This window comes from Lissotriton vulgaris, chromosome 4_1 (assembly GCF_964263255.1).
Source record: "Lissotriton vulgaris chromosome 4_1, aLisVul1.2, whole genome shotgun sequence".
In the NCBI taxonomy this organism is placed as follows: Eukaryota; Metazoa; Chordata; class Amphibia; order Caudata; family Salamandridae; genus Lissotriton; species Lissotriton vulgaris.
In genome coordinates, this window is record NC_141691.1 from 581,214,415 (window position 1) to 581,235,297 (window position 20,883).

General features: G+C 44.0%; 1 protein-coding gene across 2 annotated transcripts in view; it reads left to right on the forward strand.

Annotated features, from left to right (window-relative positions):
• The window catches only part of AVL9 (AVL9 cell migration associated), a 478,148-nt gene that overhangs the window by 317,134 nt on the left and 140,131 nt on the right, over positions 1-20,883 (forward strand). For both annotated transcript variants that reach the window (XR_015309867.1, XM_086964797.1), the window contains exons 5-6: positions 15,674-15,763; positions 20,579-20,645. Coding sequence is in view for 1 of the 2 variants with exons in the window: in XM_086964797.1 (XP_086820923.1) it covers positions 15,674-15,763; positions 20,579-20,645 (157 nt within the window). In the remaining variant the exon portion in view is untranslated. The remainder of the gene's footprint in view (positions 1-15,673; positions 15,764-20,578; positions 20,646-20,883) is intronic.

Consider the following 20,883-nt stretch of genomic DNA (forward strand, 5'->3'; position numbering starts at 1 on the left):
ATTTCAACGGAGTGCCTCTGGGCCCGTTTCTACTTCCTTGGGGAGGACTCTGGCCCCGCCTGGATTCCGGGAACTGCCGAGAGACCTGGTTGCTTCGCCCTCCCTGGACAGTGCGGATGCACACGTGAATGCCTCTTTGGGACACATGCCTAACCTGAGCCTAGGGACGCGCTGCTGTTCTTCTATTTGGGCCGCCTCAACAACACCGCGGCATTCGCCGGACAGTGATATTTCCTCTTCATGGATGGTATTATTGTGCTTGGACTTTGTGGCACCCGCGGGCGTGATATTGACGCCCTTGGACTTCAGCTGCACACGACTGAATGGACTCGAGCTGCTGCACCCTTTTTTGGTATTACTCTGGACTGATTCGCTTGGATCCTCCAGATCCTCCAAAAAGTACTGTAATTCGATTGACAAGGGATCATTGGGTGGTTCCGTTGCTAGACGAGGCCAGGGGTGATGCATTTTAGGTTTCGGTGGCCCTCACGTTAACTGACGGTGCTTTGGGTGTGTTTGTACTGGGGTTGTATTTTTGATGTGCTTGGTACTTGACGCTCTCCGCGATAATCCATTTTGTTTTTGGACTTCCTTCAAGTGTAGGGGTGATGGACGGGGCCGGGTGGCGACTTTGAGGGCCCTCCTCCATCTATGTTCTTTGTCTTTTCTCTTTCTCTTTTCTAAATTTCGGGTTCCATTACGGCGACAGGCACGCGGCTGGGGGGGTAGGCCTTGGCCTTCCGCGGGTGTGCAGGGTGGGGGTAGGGGGTTGGGGTTTGTCCGTTCTTTGTTTCCATGGCCCTTTAGTCTTCGTCTTTTTCTATAGTGTTGTCTCGTTCGTGGCTCCTGTAACGTGTATTGCTTGAGGGGTGGGGTTGGGGATTGCTCTCCATCGGATTTGTGCCAATGTATCTCCTGATTTGTGAGCCGTAACCCCACTACTTCGTCGGTATTTATGTTAATTGTGGATATGCTGCTTTGCGTGCTGAGTTGTAGGACCACGTGTGATTGTATGGCACTTTTTCAGTTCCCTATAGTAAAATGAACCTCTGTAATCCTGACTTCGGACCTGACCGTATACCCACGTGTTGTCTCCTGATATACATATTGTTCCGGCTTTTGAACTGCTCTGATTCTTCGTATTGATTGCTATGTTTTTACCTTGTTTCGCAGCCGGCCGAGAAGGTTGTAGGCCCGTACCTGTAATTGATTGCAAGACGAATAAAGGTTCAATAAAAATTTTTTTTTAAAAATGGTGGTACAAGCCCTAGTGTTGCCAAGATATGACTAAGGAAACACCACTCTATGCGGACTATCCAAATACAAGTTTGCCCCGCTAAGGGCATCTCTTAACGCTGCAGCCAGGCTCGTCTCTGGAACAAAAAGAAATAACTGCATTTCACCAACCTTAAAAGTACTGAATTAGCTACCATATGAAGCAAGAATACAACTAAAGACCGCTGGTGTGACCCATAAAGCCCTTCATCTCAAAACCCCCAATTACTTAGCACAAAAGCTAGTGCCATCTGGAGGTTGCAGACACTCGCAAAGCATGAGCTCACAACTACTTAAACCACAATCCTTTCACAAAAAGAGAATGTGCTGCAGAGCCTTCTCTGGTATCGAACCTAAGATTTGGAACTACTTACCTCCTGATGTGCGCAGAATCCCTTCCTCCTCCTCCTTCAAAAAAGAAGTGAAAATGCTTCTAATGAACAAATTTACTTCATAAAACTATAAATCATATGTCATGGTTAGCAACCTATGTTATTTTATCTACCACTGTCTACCTCTTTTTGTATTGAATGTCGATTACTGATTGTATGTATATTACCCCTCAACCATCTAATGTTTCCGAACATTGTAATGTAAAGCGCTCTGATACCCTCTTTGGTCATGTTCGTGCTCTATAAAACTTTACAAATAAATAAAATATTGTACATCTTCTCAGCAAGCTACAACTTGCAACCAAAAATAAAGCTTATTATTAGTCACATAGGCAAAACCTAATGCATTTTGCCAATGTTTTTTTTATTTGTAAACTTATCTTTGTATCATACATTGGCTGCATATCCTTTGGCTACATACGGAGCTCAGGTTTGTCGTTTATTTTAAAAAAACACTACAAAAAATAATACAATATAACCCCAGCACATAGCTGATGTCTGACTAATATAATCAATCAAAGAATCGGCTAGTGATTTCAGTTTCTGAAATCTGGAAAGTATTCTTTAACAAGTTGTGTTATAGAAAGTGAAGCTTGGCATTGGATGGAATGGTGCAGGAAGAGCATTTGGGAATGGTTGGCGAAATCTAAAATTAGCAGATGCAGGTGTCCTCTGGGAATAAAGTGTATAAACAAAATAAGGGTGCTAGAGGCCGACGACAGTTATGCCAGATACATGTATTACTGGGATGCTGCATTCAATCCTTTTAAAGAGATATTAGTGTTACTGGGGTTAACGTCGAAAGATATAGAACCTGGAAACAAAAAGTACAACACGTTGCGGCCTCTTCAGGCCTTAATAAACAATGTTCATAAATCTGTACTGATGTGCTCTTGTTGGCATTAAATGGTCATCCTGGAGATCGCATGGGATCCTGGAATACATATAAGATCCTGGGTACATTATGCCAGTAATCAAATTATGATATAGCAGAATGTGTCCTTAAAACGTGGCAGGTAAATGGAAAAATGATTACCCCAAACAGTGGAATGTTGAGGTCTGGACTCCCATTATGATACTTGTTTTGCAGGCCATAATGACTGCCATGTGCTTGCTCGGTAAGAATTCTGTGGCTTCCAGATCCCTGTTCTGTCAAATGTTGCTGTGCGTATCCCTTGTAACCCCCTCTTGATAAATGAGATCTCCTCTCAGCCACCCTGGTTTCTTAAGGCCTGGTGAGGTCTCAACCAGCCAGTATTTATACACAGTGAGTACTTCATGGCCAAACCTTCATATTGCGCTGCGACTGATGGACTATTCAGTCACCACAAAAAAATGCCCTTTTGCAGGAGACACAAAACTCATTTTTATGAGACAGGAGTCTATTTGCTGATCATTTCGAATAGTTGCAATGCTAGGATGGGGTCTGTGAGGGACCTGCTACCTCCTTTCCTACATTCACTGAACTCAGACTTTTTTAGGTCGAGTGTTCGAGACCTCTTGTATATACTTTCGTAGATACTTTAGTATATACTTATATATGTGTATGTACTTTGTGTGTTCTGGAGAGAAGCCCTAGGACTTGTCCTCTTCCGCTTAGGGACTTTTTTCTGGTAAACTGCCTCTATTTAACTGTCTTGATAGATAAAGACCAGCAGAGGTCAGTAAAATACCAGAATTACTTTCTGCTGAGGGACTTTCTTTTTAAAAAAAAAAAATTCTGGCAACTGCCTCTTTTTAACTTTTTTGATAGAAACCGACTAGCAGAGGTCAGTAAAATACCAGGATCACTTTAGCAGTCTCCAGATTCCAGTCCATAGAAATTGTCTGCCACGAGCACCCGTAGACAATAATATTTTTTTCAAATCTTGTATTTTCAGTGATATGTCCACGAAAGCCCTGATTGCATTGCAAATTGTTGTTTTTCATGAATCCGCTGTCCCTTAAAGGGACATGGGCTGTTTTATTAACATTTTAGTATTCAGTTAAGGTCATGGACGGGCGCTGAGGTGTTCAGTTGGAAATCCCTGAAGTATTGCATTCTGTCTCTCAAAAGAGACGGGCACACCCACCCATATGGCACTTGGCCTAGGCAATCCACCGTGTGTTGCAATATGAACTTTGAAAGACTTTTCCGACGCGCAAAGCACGAGTTGTACATTCCAACCTGCTGTTTTGGGCAGGCCCGGACTGGTGAGTCTGCCCACCGGGCATGGGCGTAGGAGACACTAAATTTCTGGGGGGGACAGGGACAATCTTGTGGACTTTCCAGTGACCCTATACAAATCGCCCATTGTGAGAGACCGTACGCACGTTAAATGTATACAATCGCATAGTTATGAAGAGAAATATTAAGAAAGGCAGGAAAGTAGTGGACTTGGAAGATGTACTGGCTACTCAAATGTGGTACTAAGATCATCCTTCTCAGTTGCTAAATGGTGACAAGTACAAAGAAATGAAACTGAGGGACTTGAGACAAAAACTTCACTAGCAGTATCCTGAGCCGAGATACCATCAGGTGTAAAACTCCACATAGTTTTAAGAGCAATAGAGAATTGTGAAACACAGAACTAGGAGAGAGTGTGAGTGTGTGTGAGCTGCACGAAGGCTCAAACATGGTGCAGGTAACCTATAGTCCACCAGTACTCTGCCATAGCCTGCCCTTGCACCCAAAATATGTAAGGGAGTGAGTAAAAATTTAAAGTCACTTAGCTGAAAATCTAATTTGTACAGTGTTCAAAAGCATAATTTTCCCTGAAATCCCACTTGAGTGTCCCTAATTCAAGATGACCCACAGCTGTCACATACAAACACAAACCGAAAGCTTGGAGGGCATGTGGCACTTGGCACATGTTTTATCAAGAAGATGCCCTAGCAGGGCTGACACTTCTAAAGGTGGACAGGCACCGACTGGTGCAGTAAGGTCATAAGGGCTACACACATTTTAAATGCTGGTTCAAGAGTGTGAGTAAATCTCTTGCACTTTTTGTGAATCACAAACACAAGCGGCTTAAGTAGGAAAATCAATTTTTAATTTGGGAACACTGTCAGGCCATTAATGGTAAAAGATTTGAAAATGGACAGTGCTTTAAATGGGCCGGTACTCACCGGTACTGAGTACCGGCACTTGCGAATTTTCTGTCCGCCAGTACCGGCACTTTTCTTAGTTGAGGGAAGAGTACCGGTACCCTCATTGAGAGCACAGCAGGCTCAGGTTCAGTGACTCCTCCAGCTCAGGGCAGACGCCGCTTTGCTTATGAGGAGCTTGCAAGTCACAGAGCGCATGAAAGGCCGTTTGCAGAGTCGCTGCTGGAGATTCCAGCAGTGCTCAATTGAATGGCCCCACTGCAGAGGTCTGAGAGGGCTTGCCCTGTGTCATGCTGTGATCAACAGTACAGGGTCTAAACCGACCCTGCACTGTTGATCAGGTGCGCAACGGCTATCAGCTTAAAGTGTTCCATCAGGCATGTGAAATGGGCTGCGGCTGCCAGTCATTAATCCTGTCCGATTTTAGGGAAGTGCACGAGCAGCAGCGCCAAACAATCCTCTACCTTCCCAAAGATGTTTTTTTCACCTTTTAGTTCAGCACAAAGGCTGCTTTCCTTTGTGTGCCCCTCTGTTGAAGCAGGAAACGAAGATGTAAAGTGGATAAATTGTTTATTCAAGTAGTAACATCATAAGGGCCAAACGCAGGTGGAAATAGTAACGTGTGAAGAACAGCTCTCAAACAATCCAATCAGCAGAACATTCTATAACGTTATTTATATAAGATAAATGAACGTCCCAACAGATGCCATAATCAACACTAGTCTACCAATGAAATAAAGATGTGTTTTTTTCAACATAAACGCATTCCTTATGCGTTTTGATATGTGCTGTAACATATATAGAGGTCATTATGTATCATCATATCTTACCCTTAGCCCCACCGCTAGCCCCGCCCTTCCCACACCTCTAACTAATTTTAATGAGTACCTGCACTTATTTTTCCCATTTAAAGCACTGATAATGGGGCAACTCAGTTTACACTTGCCGCGCCTGCAAAAAGGGCCCTCATATTTTTCTCTGGGTTCAGAGTGGTTCTGCCTGAATAAATGTAGTTTACCATTAATGTTATCAGCGTACTCTATAATATCATTAGATACACAGTGGTCAAGCCATGGGTCTTCCATTTCCCTTGTTGTGGAATGTCATTGCTGGCCAGCGCACTGGAGCTGAGTCTGCGTTACACAAGAGGAGGGTATGGGTTTTAGGCCGAGCCACTGGAATCCTAAAACTGGGGAGCACAACATTTCACTGTCATGTCACACCTGGCTGATCACATGTCCATGTCAGGTAAAATCAAAGTTCAGCAAATAGAAAACTAAAATTGGAGTCAAAGAACAGAAGAGAGGGAGAGGCGCAACGAGAAAGCAAGCAAGAAGGAGGGAGGGGGAAAAACGAGTACAACAGACCGACAGATGAATGCAGTGTAACAGCCCTTGGCTTTACTTACAAGTTAACCGAACCAAAAGTCAGTCACTTCAATGGGATAGGTACTCATGCAGGAGGGACCTCACACTTAGTGGGAGCGTGCTGCTGCAGCCCTTTCGTCTTCAAGCCGGCAACAGACACGGGGGCGAGGAGTCCGAGGTCAGCAAATCAATCAGTGCACTGCCACTGGCTAGGTTGTATGACGATCCATTGGCCTCAACGTCATCACGGGCATTCGCATTGTGGCAATTACATCGTAAAGGCAGTTACACCAGCCATTTTCACATCGCACGTAGTTGCGACGCTAATGTGGCCATGTAATGGGATCGCGTGTCACATCGGCGACTATACTTAGCACGTCTTGACAACGTTTTTGCGTGCCCTTCTGCCTTATGTTGCCCTCGTTTTTGCGTGCCCTTCTGCCTTATGTTGCCCTCGTTTTTTGTGGCCTTATGCCCTCAGTTGCCCTCGTTTTTCGTGGCGTTCTGCCGTATGTGGCCCTCGTTTTTTGTGGCCTTCTGCCCTGTTGCCCTTGTCATTCACCCATCCATCCCATCACCATACACCCATCCATCCATTTTGCATCTTCTGCCCTCTGTTTGCCTCGTTTCTCGTACCCTTCTGCCCTATGTTTCCCTCGTTTTTTGTGGCCTTCTGCCCTCTGTTTGCCTAGTTTTTGCGTGCCCTTCTGCCTTATGTTGCCCTGGTTTTTTGTGGCCTCCTGCCCTCTGTTGCCCTCGTCATTCACCCATACACCCATCCATCCCAGTAATCCGGGCACCATACATTATGCATCCATCCATTAATCCACCCGCCCACTCCACCCACCCAGCACCCATACATACACCCATTCATCCCAGCCATCCAGCCACCATCCACCCATCATGCATCCATCCATTAATCATTCATGCATCCATCCATGCACCCATTCACCCATACACCCATCCATCCAGTATGCATTTTTAAATGGCATGTGACTGTGATGTTTTTAATATTCCGTTTTGCCATCAACATCGCATACAAATCCCGTTTTGCCAAAACCCCTTGTAAAATCTGCAGCATTTTTATATGGCAAAACGGCAAAACCCTTTTTATAATCCCGGTCTTTTATGATAAAAACCCCTTTTATAAACCACTGCATTTGCCAAATATAAAACCACCCCTTAATCCGCTGCATAAACCACCGCTTAATCCGCTGTATTTGCCAAAGATAACCACCGCTTTGCGCTGTAATGCCATTAACATCGCATGCATTGTAATTGCATGCGATGTTAATGACATCGTGCAGTCTTAGCATGCATACTAAAAGCTTGCGATTTGAAGGACGATGCGATGTCAAAGTTGCGGTGTTTTGACACTGATGCTCTGGGTGCTTCCCCACTGGCTACAGGCAGCTGAGGTGAGAAATAAATAAATCCCGGAGCCTCAGGGGTGCTGCGCCACACAAAGAGTTGAACAGGGCATAGGCAGGGGGGCGAGTGGCCTCTGACGTCACCTTATGCTGTGACTATCGGATCATTGGCGGCTCACAGACCGGTAACTGGAGAGGCGCCAGGTCAAGTGCAGGGCCATTAGGTCACGGAGCTCCGCTCGCACTTTTTTTTCGTGAGCTACTGGCCTACTAATCTCCCTCTCAGAAGGTAGACCCACCCTTGTCCCCTGCGTCCCCCCCACTCCAAAATCTGGGGGGGATATGTCCCCCGCGTCCCCCACAGTTCCTACGCCCATGCCACCGGGCAATCCCCCGGTCGGCTGGAGGGTGGTGGGGGCCGGTTTTCTAAACGGGGGCCGGTTTTGTGGCTGGGGGCCGATTTTCAGTCCGCCCGTCAGTCACACTCACAGCCTGTGACGGTCGGACTGAAAATCGGCCCCCAGCCACAAAACCGGCCCCCGTTTAGAAACCTGACCTGCTTCTTGTTGTTTAGTAACTGCTAGTGCGCCAGTGCACCAGCGCCTGCAGTGCTTTCAAAATTGCCAAAGGTGTTGCGTTTGTGTGTGGGAGTGGCAGAGCGCTACAATGAGACAGAAATTCACCGGACATGCGCCTCAGATGATTAATCACCACGTTCGTGACGTGATACCGGCGCCACTTGTTACAGGCGGGCGCGCGGCTAGTTTAAATAAATCACGGCGCAACAGGCACTGACTGATCTTATCACTGCGCATGGTGTTAAAATTGCTCTCTTCTCTGGTAAGACTTAGTGCGCTCGTGTGATTTCTAAAGCGCAGCACTTCCAGGTAGTGGAAAGTGCCGCGCATTGCTTTTATAATATAAATCTATAGGGTGGCAGGGCAAGGGCGGCTCATTCCCACATTTTCCGTGCTTTCCCCGAAGGCTGGCTGGTGTGATTGCTTCTCTCTCTCTCTACGGGAGGGTCGGGCCGTTGCACGGACAAAGGATTGAGGAGACGCAGCTGCTGCTACTCGTCTCTAACTCCACTCACTCTGCAGGGGCACATAATTATTACCAAATGCATTAATTGGTCTTCGGAACCTAGGCTTTCTAATGCAAAAGAAGCTATTTAAAATAAACTAGTGCCAAACCAACTTTTTGTAAAAGTTCCTGGGTGTTATCAGGTCCTCCTTCCGTTGTCCCAGGCTGCAACAGGATGTTTCAATTTTCTGCCCGCCAGCCGGGCCCCAAGGCACCGAGGAATGAATTGCTGTTCCTCTGCAGCCGGTGTTCGAGAATCGATCATCACCTGTTCACCTCATGACCTCGACACTATCCTGTTGCTGTGCCCTGCCCAGGCAGTCAGAGCCCAACTAGTGCCCCGGACTCACCATGCAAGCGTGAGTCTCGTAGTGAGAGCAGGTGGCACAGATTGAGGATACAGTGCGGGACGCTCGCTGTCGGACTCTTAACCAAGAGGCAGGCTAACGATCTTGCTGTGACATGCAGGCAACTCCTCTCAGTGGATCATTCTATCAAGAGACCACACCAGGTAAGTCAGTTATTAATTTAATAATCGACTCCTGAAATTCAATATGTTTATCAAGAAAATGGCGAGGGGGCTCAAGCACAGCATAGCGCCTCGTAAATGGGTACTCTAAAGTTGTCTGTTCTGTAAATGCACTGCAGGCCATATCCGAGTTTTGTCTGTACTAATAAATCATAAAAACTGCTAGTTTAGTTAAAGGGTTTAATATCTTTGCTTGGCAGTGGTACTACAATCAGCATGAGACTTGCTTGGTCACAGATAAGGCAGATGATTAATATCTGCGCTGTAGAGCTGTCTGTGTCAGACTTATGGCTCATGGCTGTTTTCACTCACTATTAAGTAGAGCATAGAGTTTATATGCATACTGCAAATAAAGTTACCAGCATATTGTATTGTAATGAACTGTGTTATATGTAGATAGCTCAGTGGGTTAATTCTTTTGTCACAGAGAACTCTTTGGTTTTTGTGGTTCAGCCACACCCGAAGCGGAGGTTGGGGTGGTGGGTGCTGATTATTTAAAAATTAAATAATTGCTTTAAAAGCACATGCTACTGAGTTGGAATTTCTTATTGCTCAAATCAGTGTGATTTCCGAAATGTGTCTGTTTTCATGGACTTCATTGCATAATTTTGACCGCAAGAAAGTGTAGCTCTACCTGTCATACATTTACTTGTTAAATGTCTTTCGTTTCGTAAATCCACTGAATCTATGAAATTTCACCCATAAGCAATCAGAAACATTAGCAGCTATGCTCAAATGAGTGTAATTTCTGACATTTGTATGATTCCATTGTCTTCACTGCTTCATTTTTCTTGCGGGAAAGTGTCACTCATAGTCGTTGGAATGTCACTCATAATTACACAGAAGTTATGAAAATGTCACTCATAGCAATCTGAAACCTTGGCAGCTATGCTCCAGGAGTGACACTTTCTTATGCGCAAAATCACTCAATAAAGATGAAGGAAACCTATCAATACCAGAAGCAGGTGCAAAGCAGCTGATCTTTGCAGCATGCATTTTAACCCTATATGCACAATTTTATGGGGAGTCAAAACTGCTACTAGACAAGTAACTATTGAGCAGGGGCTTTTACACCCATGTCTAAGTCCGTCATCATGTCTTCCCGCTCAGCCGCAGGTGCGGCTGAGCCACAAGTAAGAAAATGATCTCTGTCGCAAAAGCAATAGCCCACTGAGCGGTCTACATTAAATACAGTTCCTGATGTCCTGATGTCAAGGTACACGAGTCTCCTGCAGGAACCTTTATACCCAATCACACCACCCTGTCTCCCAGCTGAGCCGGAGGTGCGGCTGGACCAAAAGTAAGAAAATAATTGCTGTTAGCTGTAATACTACATGTCTCTCTGACCTCTCAAGTGCTCGCCGTCCTTTTTCCCCAGCACCCCCCCCAAGGGGGCGGCAATCTAAGGGATAGCCCCGGGCGCCACAAGCTCTAGCTACGCCCCTGCTAAGCCCGACCTGCCAGACTGCCACTGTCTGCCACGTGCGTGCCGCCCCGCCACCAACAGCAGTCACAGGCCTGTGAGTGAGGTGAGTCCGGCGAAATAAGAACAGGGCAAGCGTGACCAGGCCTGAGGCCTGGCTGGCCCTGGGCCTGGTCTGGACGAGTGCTTAACATACAAATATCCTTTCTGCAGTGCTCTGACTACAGCTTTGCCGAGTTGGGTTCACACTTTTAAACACCTCTTGGTGAATGAATGCAACTGTGAGGTCACACATATGCAGACACGTGCATTAGCCCACAGAGCTATCGCACTGCCATTGCAATTACGGTGATGATGGTTGTTGGGAAGTCTCTGGTTCAACTGGCCGCGGCGTCCATATTTCCAGTTTTCCGACTAGTGCTTTCCCTGACTTCCGGCGCAGCTCCCCCCCAAGTGTAGCGCCAATCTAGATTCAGGCGCAAACTCCAGTCCGAGCCCTAATCGGGGTTACTACTCGGGCGCAGGTGCACCTCCCTTGAGCTTTATCCGCATTATTTTTTACCACATCAAACCGGTGCAGATCAGCAGCAGGGGGCAGAGTACAAGATGTAGAGTTGGCATTTTAGCCCCCTATCTATGCATCGAATATCTTCTGGTGCTGTCATTGCGACCTGCTGACCACAGCACCGTGCTGTGCAAACTCTGGGTGTGCCCTTACAGCACGACTCAGACGCCCTGGCCTAAGGCACTGGGAAGCAATGCTTTGAATGGACCGGCATTGGAGGAGGCGCTGTATTTCACTTCTGAAAGATGAACGTTGTAATCTGGTCACATCTCCGTTGTTGCCACGTCGAGATTTTTCTGTTGCAGGAAAGGATGAGGGAGGGGGTTTGATAGATCAAGTTTGGCCTCGACCGGCTGGAGAGGGCACCTGAATATGGACGCTTGGTGGCTTGAAATGGGCATTTGCCAGCTAGAGATGGGTGTTGGATGGATTTAGGTGAATGTTGGGGGATGTAGGTGGAGTTGGTTTGATGGCGATGATTTGGTTGGATGAAATGCGCATTTGATAGAGGCGGGTGTGTGTTCGATCATGATGGGTGTTGGATGCATGCAGATGGGCGTTGGCTGGTTGGAGAGTGCTGTCGTGGTTAGATGAAAGGGACCTCTGGAGAGATGGAGTTTGGTGTGATGGAAGTGGGTGTTGGATGGATGCAGATGGGTGGTTGGAGATAGCTGTGGTTGGACAGATGAAAATTGGTGTTGGATGAATGCAGGGCGGTGCTGGGTGCTTTCAGATGGCTTTCGTTGTATGTAAGTGACTTTAGACAGATGGAAGTGAATATTGGATGGATGCGGATGGGCATTGGGTGGTTGGAGATGGACGATGGTGGATGCGAATGGGTGTTGGATGGATGCGGTTGGCATTGGGTGGTTGGAGATGGACGGTGGGTGGATGCGGATGGGTGTTGGATGGATGTGATGGGCATTGGGTGGTTGGAGGCAGACGGTGGGTGGATGCGGATGGGTGTTGGATGGATGCGGATGGCATTGGGTGGTTGGAGATGGACGGTGGGTGGATGCGGATGGGTGTTGGGTAGATGCGGATGGGCATTGGTTGGTTGGAGATGGACGATAGTGGTTGCGGATGGGTGTTGGATGGATGCAGATGGGCATTGGGTGGTTGGAGTTGGACGGTGGTGCGGCCCACTCTTCACGCAGCGCAGCTGCTCTCATTAGCGCTCGTGTCTGTAGGCAGCGCTGTCCCCCGTCATCTCGCTGCCGACTATGTACCAGTACCACCTGATAACTAAGTTCTAAACTCTCGGCCCGAGAGACTCACTGAGGTTTTAACTTATCAGGTAGTGTGGTGGTACAGTCACGTCGCGCTGCCTGCTCATCATTCCTCATTCCTCATCCGTTGTGCCAGTGACGTGCCAATGTATGCCCAGTTTCACTTTCACCTTCTACTGCAAGTGGTCTGGCCTGGCCTGCCTGTCTCACAGCAGAGGTTTCTACTACGGTCCGGACGTGTCTCATTTATCATGGGATGTGTGTAGCCTACAGCGCAGAGTGGGAGTGACGCAGGAGCAGGCCTCCCCCTCCCTCACGTTTGTACATTTCAAACATGTTGCAAATTGGTTTAATTGCCGTTGACATTCACAATAACTACCACTCAGTGTTATTTACAATGTCAATAGCTTACACCTTCGCAAATGCGAGATCTGTTGCATTGCAAATGCTTGTTAATATGAGGTTTGGCCCTGAGATTAGTATGATGTTTTTTGAGAACTGGGGCGAAGGACCAGGGATGTCTTGAATATATGGTTGTTTTGAGCCTCATCCAAATGCATATAATGTTTGGACCTTAAAACACAAGAAGATACTGCCCTACACGTTTCCGACTTCTATGGTAAAGGACCCAACAGCAGATCTGGGTTCTTTCTACTCGGGATACTGAGGTAGTTAGCTCAGTAGAAATCCAACTTCATTGGGGCTTTGTGATTAAAGTATCAACTTCGAATAGTCCCTTTAAGAGAATGTTTGCATATGATTTACAGTCCTGATTTATTTGTAAAATAACGGTTTATATTTATTGTTCTTTATTTTGTCTTGTGATCAATAATATGTATTTAGATGGAAAAATGGCATCTGTCAGAGCCTTGTGCACAAATTCATTACAACGATTTCACAATAATGGTGCAAATACATGACCAATGTTTTTTTTTATGGGTTTAGAAAAGGAAACATATGAGGTCAGTTGCTCTCCACAGTTTGAAATTTGAATTTTGTGTAGAAATCAATACTCTGTAGTGGGAATTCAGGGGCACATGCATCGTGCTATTTACCGGTCGCAAATGGGCTGATTCGCAGAATCGTCCCGCTTGCGACCGGTAAACAGGCATTTCCGATGCATCAACCCAAAATGCATTAGCAAAACAGGTAATCGCAATTTTTGCGAGCACCTATTCTGCGAATGCAGTTAGCGAATCGCAATTTGCGATTCCCAAAATGCAATGCAAGAAGCATTCTCAGAATGTGACTTTGCATTAAGGAATCGCAAAATAACATCAACTTCAAGTTGATGTTAATTTACAAATCCTTAGAAGGGCATGTGTGTACGTCACATGTGCACACATACCATTTTTGGGGGTGCATCAGGGTGGCCTTTTGACACCCTAGCACCCTTGAAATTGCATTTGCAGTTTGCGATTACTTCAATGGTAATTGCAATTTGAGAATGCTCTCCCAATCATTCCTAGGGGCCTCTAGGCATTCCCTAATAGCGAATCGCAATTTGCAATTCGCTATTTGGAAATGTGTAGGAATCGCAAATTATTTTGCAATTCCTACATGCAAAAGGTACTGCGAGTCCTTAATAGCGATTCCTTAATAATCACTATTAAGGAATCGCAATTCCTTCGGTTGATGTATGTGCCCGATAATTATGATGTTATGAGCAATAGGCATGTTAAAAATGTTTAGCTTTTAAAAGATACATTTTTTATTTTTTTTTTACTGAGAATTTAGGTAGCTTTTCAAAAAAGAATCTAGCAGCACTGTATAACTCTTGTCTTAACTTTAAAAGGACTATTTTGAGAATGCCCACAGAGATTGATGTAAGGATGTTTTAGAGCATCTTGCTTTACGTTTTAAGGTGTTTTACAAGCATTTTACTAGCCTTCTTATACTCAGTCAAGAAGTTTGCCTATTGCTTCTGTCTGCTCTTTTGCGTAAACATTTATTGGTCTATAGGACTTAATTTCTCTCGATCCTATGCTTGCTTGTTGCTTGCTTCTTTGTTCTTTCAATTAGAAATCGCCTCTGGTTGTCGCGGATTATAGTCGCACTAGCAGCAGAAAAAAAATTCCCACACAAGCTGCTTGAAGCTGCCTGTGTAAGCGACCACAACCATAATTTTCTACTGGCAGTGGCTAGCGCCTAGCCCGGCCGCCCTGTGTCCAGTGTCTGCCACAGTGCAAAAAACGGACTCGCCTCACTCAGGCCTGCTGACTGCTGTTGGTGGTGGGGTGGCACAGTGCCACCCCACCACCAACAGCAGTCAGCAGGCCTGAGTAAGGCGAGTCCGTTTTTCTGCCCGAGCTTGAAAGAAGCAAGCAGCGCGCGACGTGAATATGTACCTGATAAGTTATAACCTCTCGGCCCAAGACTATTTTTGGTGCTCTCTGAAAGAATGCATATGAATACATATTACTGGGTGGGTAACCTGATGTTCTTTAAGGACATCATCTACTGTTTACTGTGCTTTGAAAGTTGATACAATTTGAATATGTAATGAAAAATGTGTTGTAAAATTCACCATTTTGGTCTGTTGTTTTTCAAAAATTTCTTGGGGGGAGAACCCCCCCAAACCCCCCTAGTGGCCGTCGGGCTCACTCGCTGCACTCGCTCGCTACACGCTGGACGGGGGCTGATTCGCTACGCGACGGACGGGGGCTGGTCTGGCAAAATTTGCCAGGGCTGCTTTGAGTTCCCAGTCCGGCCCTGGTTTTGGGGCTGTAAAGCCTGTGGTTTTGTGAACTGTACGCATTGTAAACTCGCAGATTAGTTTCATACATCTGACGCTTAGCTTTCTGGTGGGTGAAGTTTCAGAAGCGTGAATGTGAGCAGGAAAACTGGTTCACCATGTCAGGGTCTCTAAACCAACGGGGTTGTTGTGTTTGGCGTGGGATCATTTCTGGCACGTGCGTGGCTCACGACGGTGATGAAGCAGATCAGACTGAGGAGCTTGAACAAAGGCCGCGCTTCAGCACCACCTACTGTTTTCAACCAGGAGCTGCAGCATGGCACATTCGGGGCAGGTAGAGCAGCAGAACTCGGCGCGCTGCCCTATTCTGCCTGGCGAAAGCAGCTGATAATAGCCCACCCCTCTTTCATTGGCCCTCTCTTGCAGATCAGGCCCATAATTGTTGGCACAGAAAGGAAGCCATTTTAACCTTAACGTAAGGCAGTAGTGCAGAATTTTTTGTACTGGAATTGGTGGGTATTTTAATATGGAATACAGTTTCAGACAAAATATGAATCATGAAAACAAGTGTCTAGAGATTGAAAACAAGTTAGTTATGGTTATTCTCGTCCCAGGCTGTTGTGTTCATTCCTTCATATAATGGTCTTTGTTTTCACAGCCACTGTATGGATTACTGCAGGCAAAGCTTCAACTTATTACGCATGCCTATTTTGAAGAAAAAGACTTTTCTCAGATTTCGATTCTGGAGGTAAGTTTCAGACACCTGTTCGAATATCACGAGGGTGTGCAGGTTCTTTGTGTGCTAAAGCTGCGGCTGCCTTATCACCACCTTGCAATTTAAGATATCCCCTTGTGTTGTGAAGAATTGGGCAGAAGGTGGTGTGGGGTCTGTCTGTGGATTGCAAAAATGTGCGACCTCTGTGGCCTGAATCGAGAGTGCCCTGGCACCAGTTCTGAGTGTGTGGTAGCACATGGTCACACATATATACATGTTAGCATGTAGTAATGCCCCTAAGCCCTGTGTTCACAGATCCAACTTATGAGAAGTTCTAGCAGTACAGTAGCTGATCACCCTAAGTGACTCGTCATCCAAACTTTATGATATATGGAGCAATAGAAATAGTCTGTGTTTATGAGATGGGGCAGTGCTTAATTTGTAAAACAATTCGTGCCAGTGCTCAAAGAAGCGTAGGTCTGGTGCAATTAAAAGCCAGCACGCCGGATCCCAAAGATGGTAGTATTAAATCCATTGCCTCCTTAATGCACTGCCAGACTCTTCCTGCCCCCTTATATCGCTCTTGTCGGTTCCAGCTTTCTCCCTTTGTGACTGTTGTTCAGTCTTTCTCTTCCTCCGTCTTTGCGGTTTGTTTTTCTCAGAAAAATGAGTGCGATCCCCAAAAATAAGTGCTGGTGGGCCCCACTGGCAACAATTAAGCACTGGATGGGGGCACATGGGGTGCATTGGCCTCATGCCCAGTTCTCTCCAAGGTTCCCAGCAACCTCCTCTTTGGCAACTGCCACTGAATCCTGTTGACCACCTTTAGTATCCGCTTCTATCTGTTAACGTTTAAGTTTATGAAATAAACATAATATACTTATTTAAGTGTTCATGAGCCTACATACATGAGGTTCGACGATTTGGAACACAAGTTAACATTAATATAAATGATGTCCTTTCTAGCTGTGAAGCCTTCAAGAAGCTCAAGGTCCAACTACCCCCAAAAGTGAGATTTGAGGTTGAAGATTTTCATCAAAAGTTGCTGTTTTAACAGAAAATATAGCCATCTCTGCTGGCCCCCTTCTGCCTCTCTTGTGTTAGTGTGAGAACACTGCATGTGCTAGCACATTAAACCCAGACCCATTCCTTTGCTAATGCTTGTTTTTGTGTGGAATGTTTTGTTCATTTTGAAGGGGGTCTGTAGGGTAATTAGTGTTTGTGTTTGTTGGTGCATAGACCAATGGAGTGTAAGTGCTTTATTATTTCACACAATGTTGTGCAATCATGCAGGTACATAGACACAAAGGTAATTTTTGCAGGAGTAAATCTACACGTGTAGCTTTACTTTTACACTTTGTAATACATTTACTACCTTTGACCATTCACCATTTCCAAGTGTAGACTTGCATATATCCACCCCTTGAAACAGGGGTAGAGCCCAGTTTACAGGTGCTAAGATACTACTAGTAACTTTTCACATTTAGACAGAGGTCCCTACTATTGGGAAGGAGATCTCCCTACGGTAAAGCAGAAGTACATTTTAAAATGTTAATTAAACTTTAAAAGAAAATGGTAAAAATACATTTTTGTTAAATATTAACGAATAAGAAAATGCTACAGCATTATTAACTTAATTTTGAATTGAGTATTTATTTAATTTAAATATACTGAATGACAGTTCATTTTTTAAAGATTTAAAGAAAATCCCACCTAAAGTTAAATGTTTATTATATATAATTAATTTAAATTATAGTTTTGGAACAATTAGTTACATGCATTTTTATGATACAAAACGGTTATTAAAATATGTATTATTTATGTATATATTTTTAACATTAAATTATATTTATATATGTTTCTTTTTTTCAAGTGAAATATATGAATTCACTTTAATATTATTTCCTATGAGCTTTCAAGTCCCTTCCTTCATTATTTTATGGGGAGGTGTTGCAGTACAAGTGGTTGGCCATGTATAGTACCGGACGTACTACAAGTTGGTGCTGAAGTCTTTTTCCACCCACTCCTCCTGTCCCTCCCACATTTGCTACAAGTACCTACACGTATGTATGCAAAGTTCTCTGCAGTCGAGCAGAGATCTCCACACATAAAAGATATGCAAGGAAGAGACCTCCAACATGTAAGTTTGAGAATAGCATTTTGTTGTACAGGAGTATTACTATTGTAGTTTCACCAAATGTACTACAAAATAAAGTTTGGGAATAGACCCCATAGAGTTGAGAGGAAACATTTTTATTTCTGGCATGTGAGACACTGATACACAGGGGCGGGTATAGGCACAGTCTCATCACATATAGGTCCAATTTGCAGGATATATAATTCACAAATCTTATTCTTTTTTTATCTATTGGCCTTAACATGTCTTCTCATCTATTGGCCTTAAGGTGCCTTAAACCTGTGACTGGGGAGGGACTGATCACACAGCTTGGAGTGAAGCAGAGAGATGTAAGAGAGAGAATCATGTTTGTGTACAGTTCTCATCTTCAGGTGATTGGGTAAGATGTCCTAGACCAGAACACTAAACATATTTGGGGTGGTATTATTACATATTCTTGGTAGTAACTAGGGCAGTGCTTATTGCAAACACCAGATCGCTACGTATAGAACAGAACAATATCAGTACTTCTAAGCATGCTGCTATTCTTACATTGGGACAGGCACACAGCACAAAGGATATGGTGTCCAAAATCACAGACATAGTGTACCTTTTCTGATGGTTGACCGACAAAAGATTTTCATATTCTTTCAGTTTTTCATGGACTTACTCATTTCAGTGGAAAAACCTGTATCTGGTGATTTATCAGCTGACAGCCCGCTATATGTACATCTATTACTGCCTAATCATGGTCCTGGAAATTGAGATCTCTGAGACTTTCAGTGAAAACAGTTTGTACGGTGTCATGTAATTCTACTTCCTGGTCAGTGTAAAGCCTAATATCTTTGTGCACTCTATAAAACCACTCAGCGACTTGTACATGAAAGCAAGAGTTAAGCTGGTGACCAAGGAACATTATGGGAATTGAATAACTGACAAGTGGGCTATAGTTAGAACAAAATAGAACCCCCCCCCCCCAAATTTATGGTTATTTCAAAGGCAAACTTCAGGAACAAAGAAGTGATCTTGTGACATAGTGGTGGTAACGTGCATGGTGTAGGGTTGGTGCAATGGACTTTACAGACTCTATGGGTTTGATATTAGTTGTGGAGGAATGAATGAAAGAAACCAGGAAAGAACACAAGTTGGTGCCATTGTAGGTCACAGTTTAAGATGGTGTAGTAAATTGTGAGAGGGAACGTTATCTTAAAAGTTTGGCCCAGATACCGGATTAACTCTTGTGAAAAGGGATTCATTAAAGGGATGGATTTTAGCTGCCACTGAAGTGACTTCAACATAAGTCAAACTGACGTAGATGCAGGTTTTTCTTTTTGCTATTACCCTTGAGCAGTGACTTTGGGGGCTATTCACAAAGATAGGCTTACATGTGAGGAAATTTACACGTATAAGTTTACTCTTACACTTTAGAGTAACTTTACTACTTTTAACTATTTACCATGTACAAGTTTAAAATTACCAAAAGTGTAGCTTTGCATGTCCCCACTCTCTGAATTCAGGTAGTGGAGCCTATTGTACGAGCATAACGTTACTACTTGCAATTTTTCACTCGCAGGCAGAAGTCCCTGCTACCTGGAACATTTCCCAATAGGAAAGCATCTAGAAAAGTTTTAACATTTTTTAAACCAAAATAATTAATAATACAAATATTTGTATGTTGAATATTAATGTAAATTAATTTGAGATTTTTATTTTAAATACAGACTAAAGAAAAAAATGCTACAATATTAACTTAATTTGTAATTAAATATTTCATTATTTTTAATACATTTAAATAAAACAATCCCACCTAAAGTATAACATGTATATTTATTTAGTAAACATTATATAAAGTTATGTATTGATTTAATTTAATTTATTTTAAACTAATCTATTTATATATATTTAAATACATATATATATTTGTAACATTAAATGACATTTATTTCCACATTTTAAAACATTTAAATGTTCATTTAATTAAAATGAATTCCTATGGGCTTATATTTTAAGTCCCTTTCTTCATTATTTTCTGTTGGAGGGTGTTCTAGTATGAGTGGCTGGCCATGTGTGGTACAGGGTTTGGTCCAGCTTTGAGTTAGGGTAGATTTATGTCTGTTTTGGGGCTTTTTTGGCTGTAGTAACTATAGAAGTGCCATTTGTGAATAGAAATGAGCTTACTGTTTTGTGGGTGGGGGCATGTTCCACCTTTAATCCCTCTTTACTTTTCTCTAATCCCTGTTATTTATTCATAAATATTCCCCGTTTTTCAACCACTCCCCCACCCCTCCCACATTTAATACTAACACATAAACTGAACCTGTGCGGAGATCTCTAACCCGACTGCGAATAGACAATAGTGGAGACGTAGCATTTTGTAGTGTTAGTATACTACTCTGTACTACAAACTAGAAAATCAAAATGTAGTTGGTGAATAGTCCCTATTGGTTTTAAGTACATTCTTCACTTACAATTTGAATATATTTACTAAGGTGTCAACCCCAAAACTGCACTGTCAGGCTCTATCTCTAAAAGCAGAACAAAATTGAAATGTGGCAAATTACGTTTTCATTTCCTCTAAATGTTTTGGTGCATGCCAGAAAACTGTTATCACTGTGACGTGCAGTTTCCCTTTTCCGGCAGGGGCTTCTGTGCTACGCGGGTAGAATTGTGCGCGCGCCTTCCTTAATCGACGGCCTCTAAACCCCAGTAACCTCTCTGTTTTCCATTTCAAGGAGCTGTACGAGAACATGAACAGCTCTTTGGGCGGCGCGCCTTTGGAAGGCTCCCAGTTGTACCTTGGTAAGTGATGTTTACAGGGGTGTGAATGTACAGTCGGACAGGTGTTAGTGCAGCCTGTCATGAAACATTCACATCGCTTTCGAATGACTTTTATGTTGCAGAAATATGTCTTGCCAAGCCTGGTAAGTGAAAGTGTGACTTTAAAATATGTAATTATTAATCATTTAAATTCACCTTTTTAATTGGCTTTACCTATAATTTTGGGCATTGAGTATTTTAAAAGCAAGCCATAATTAAT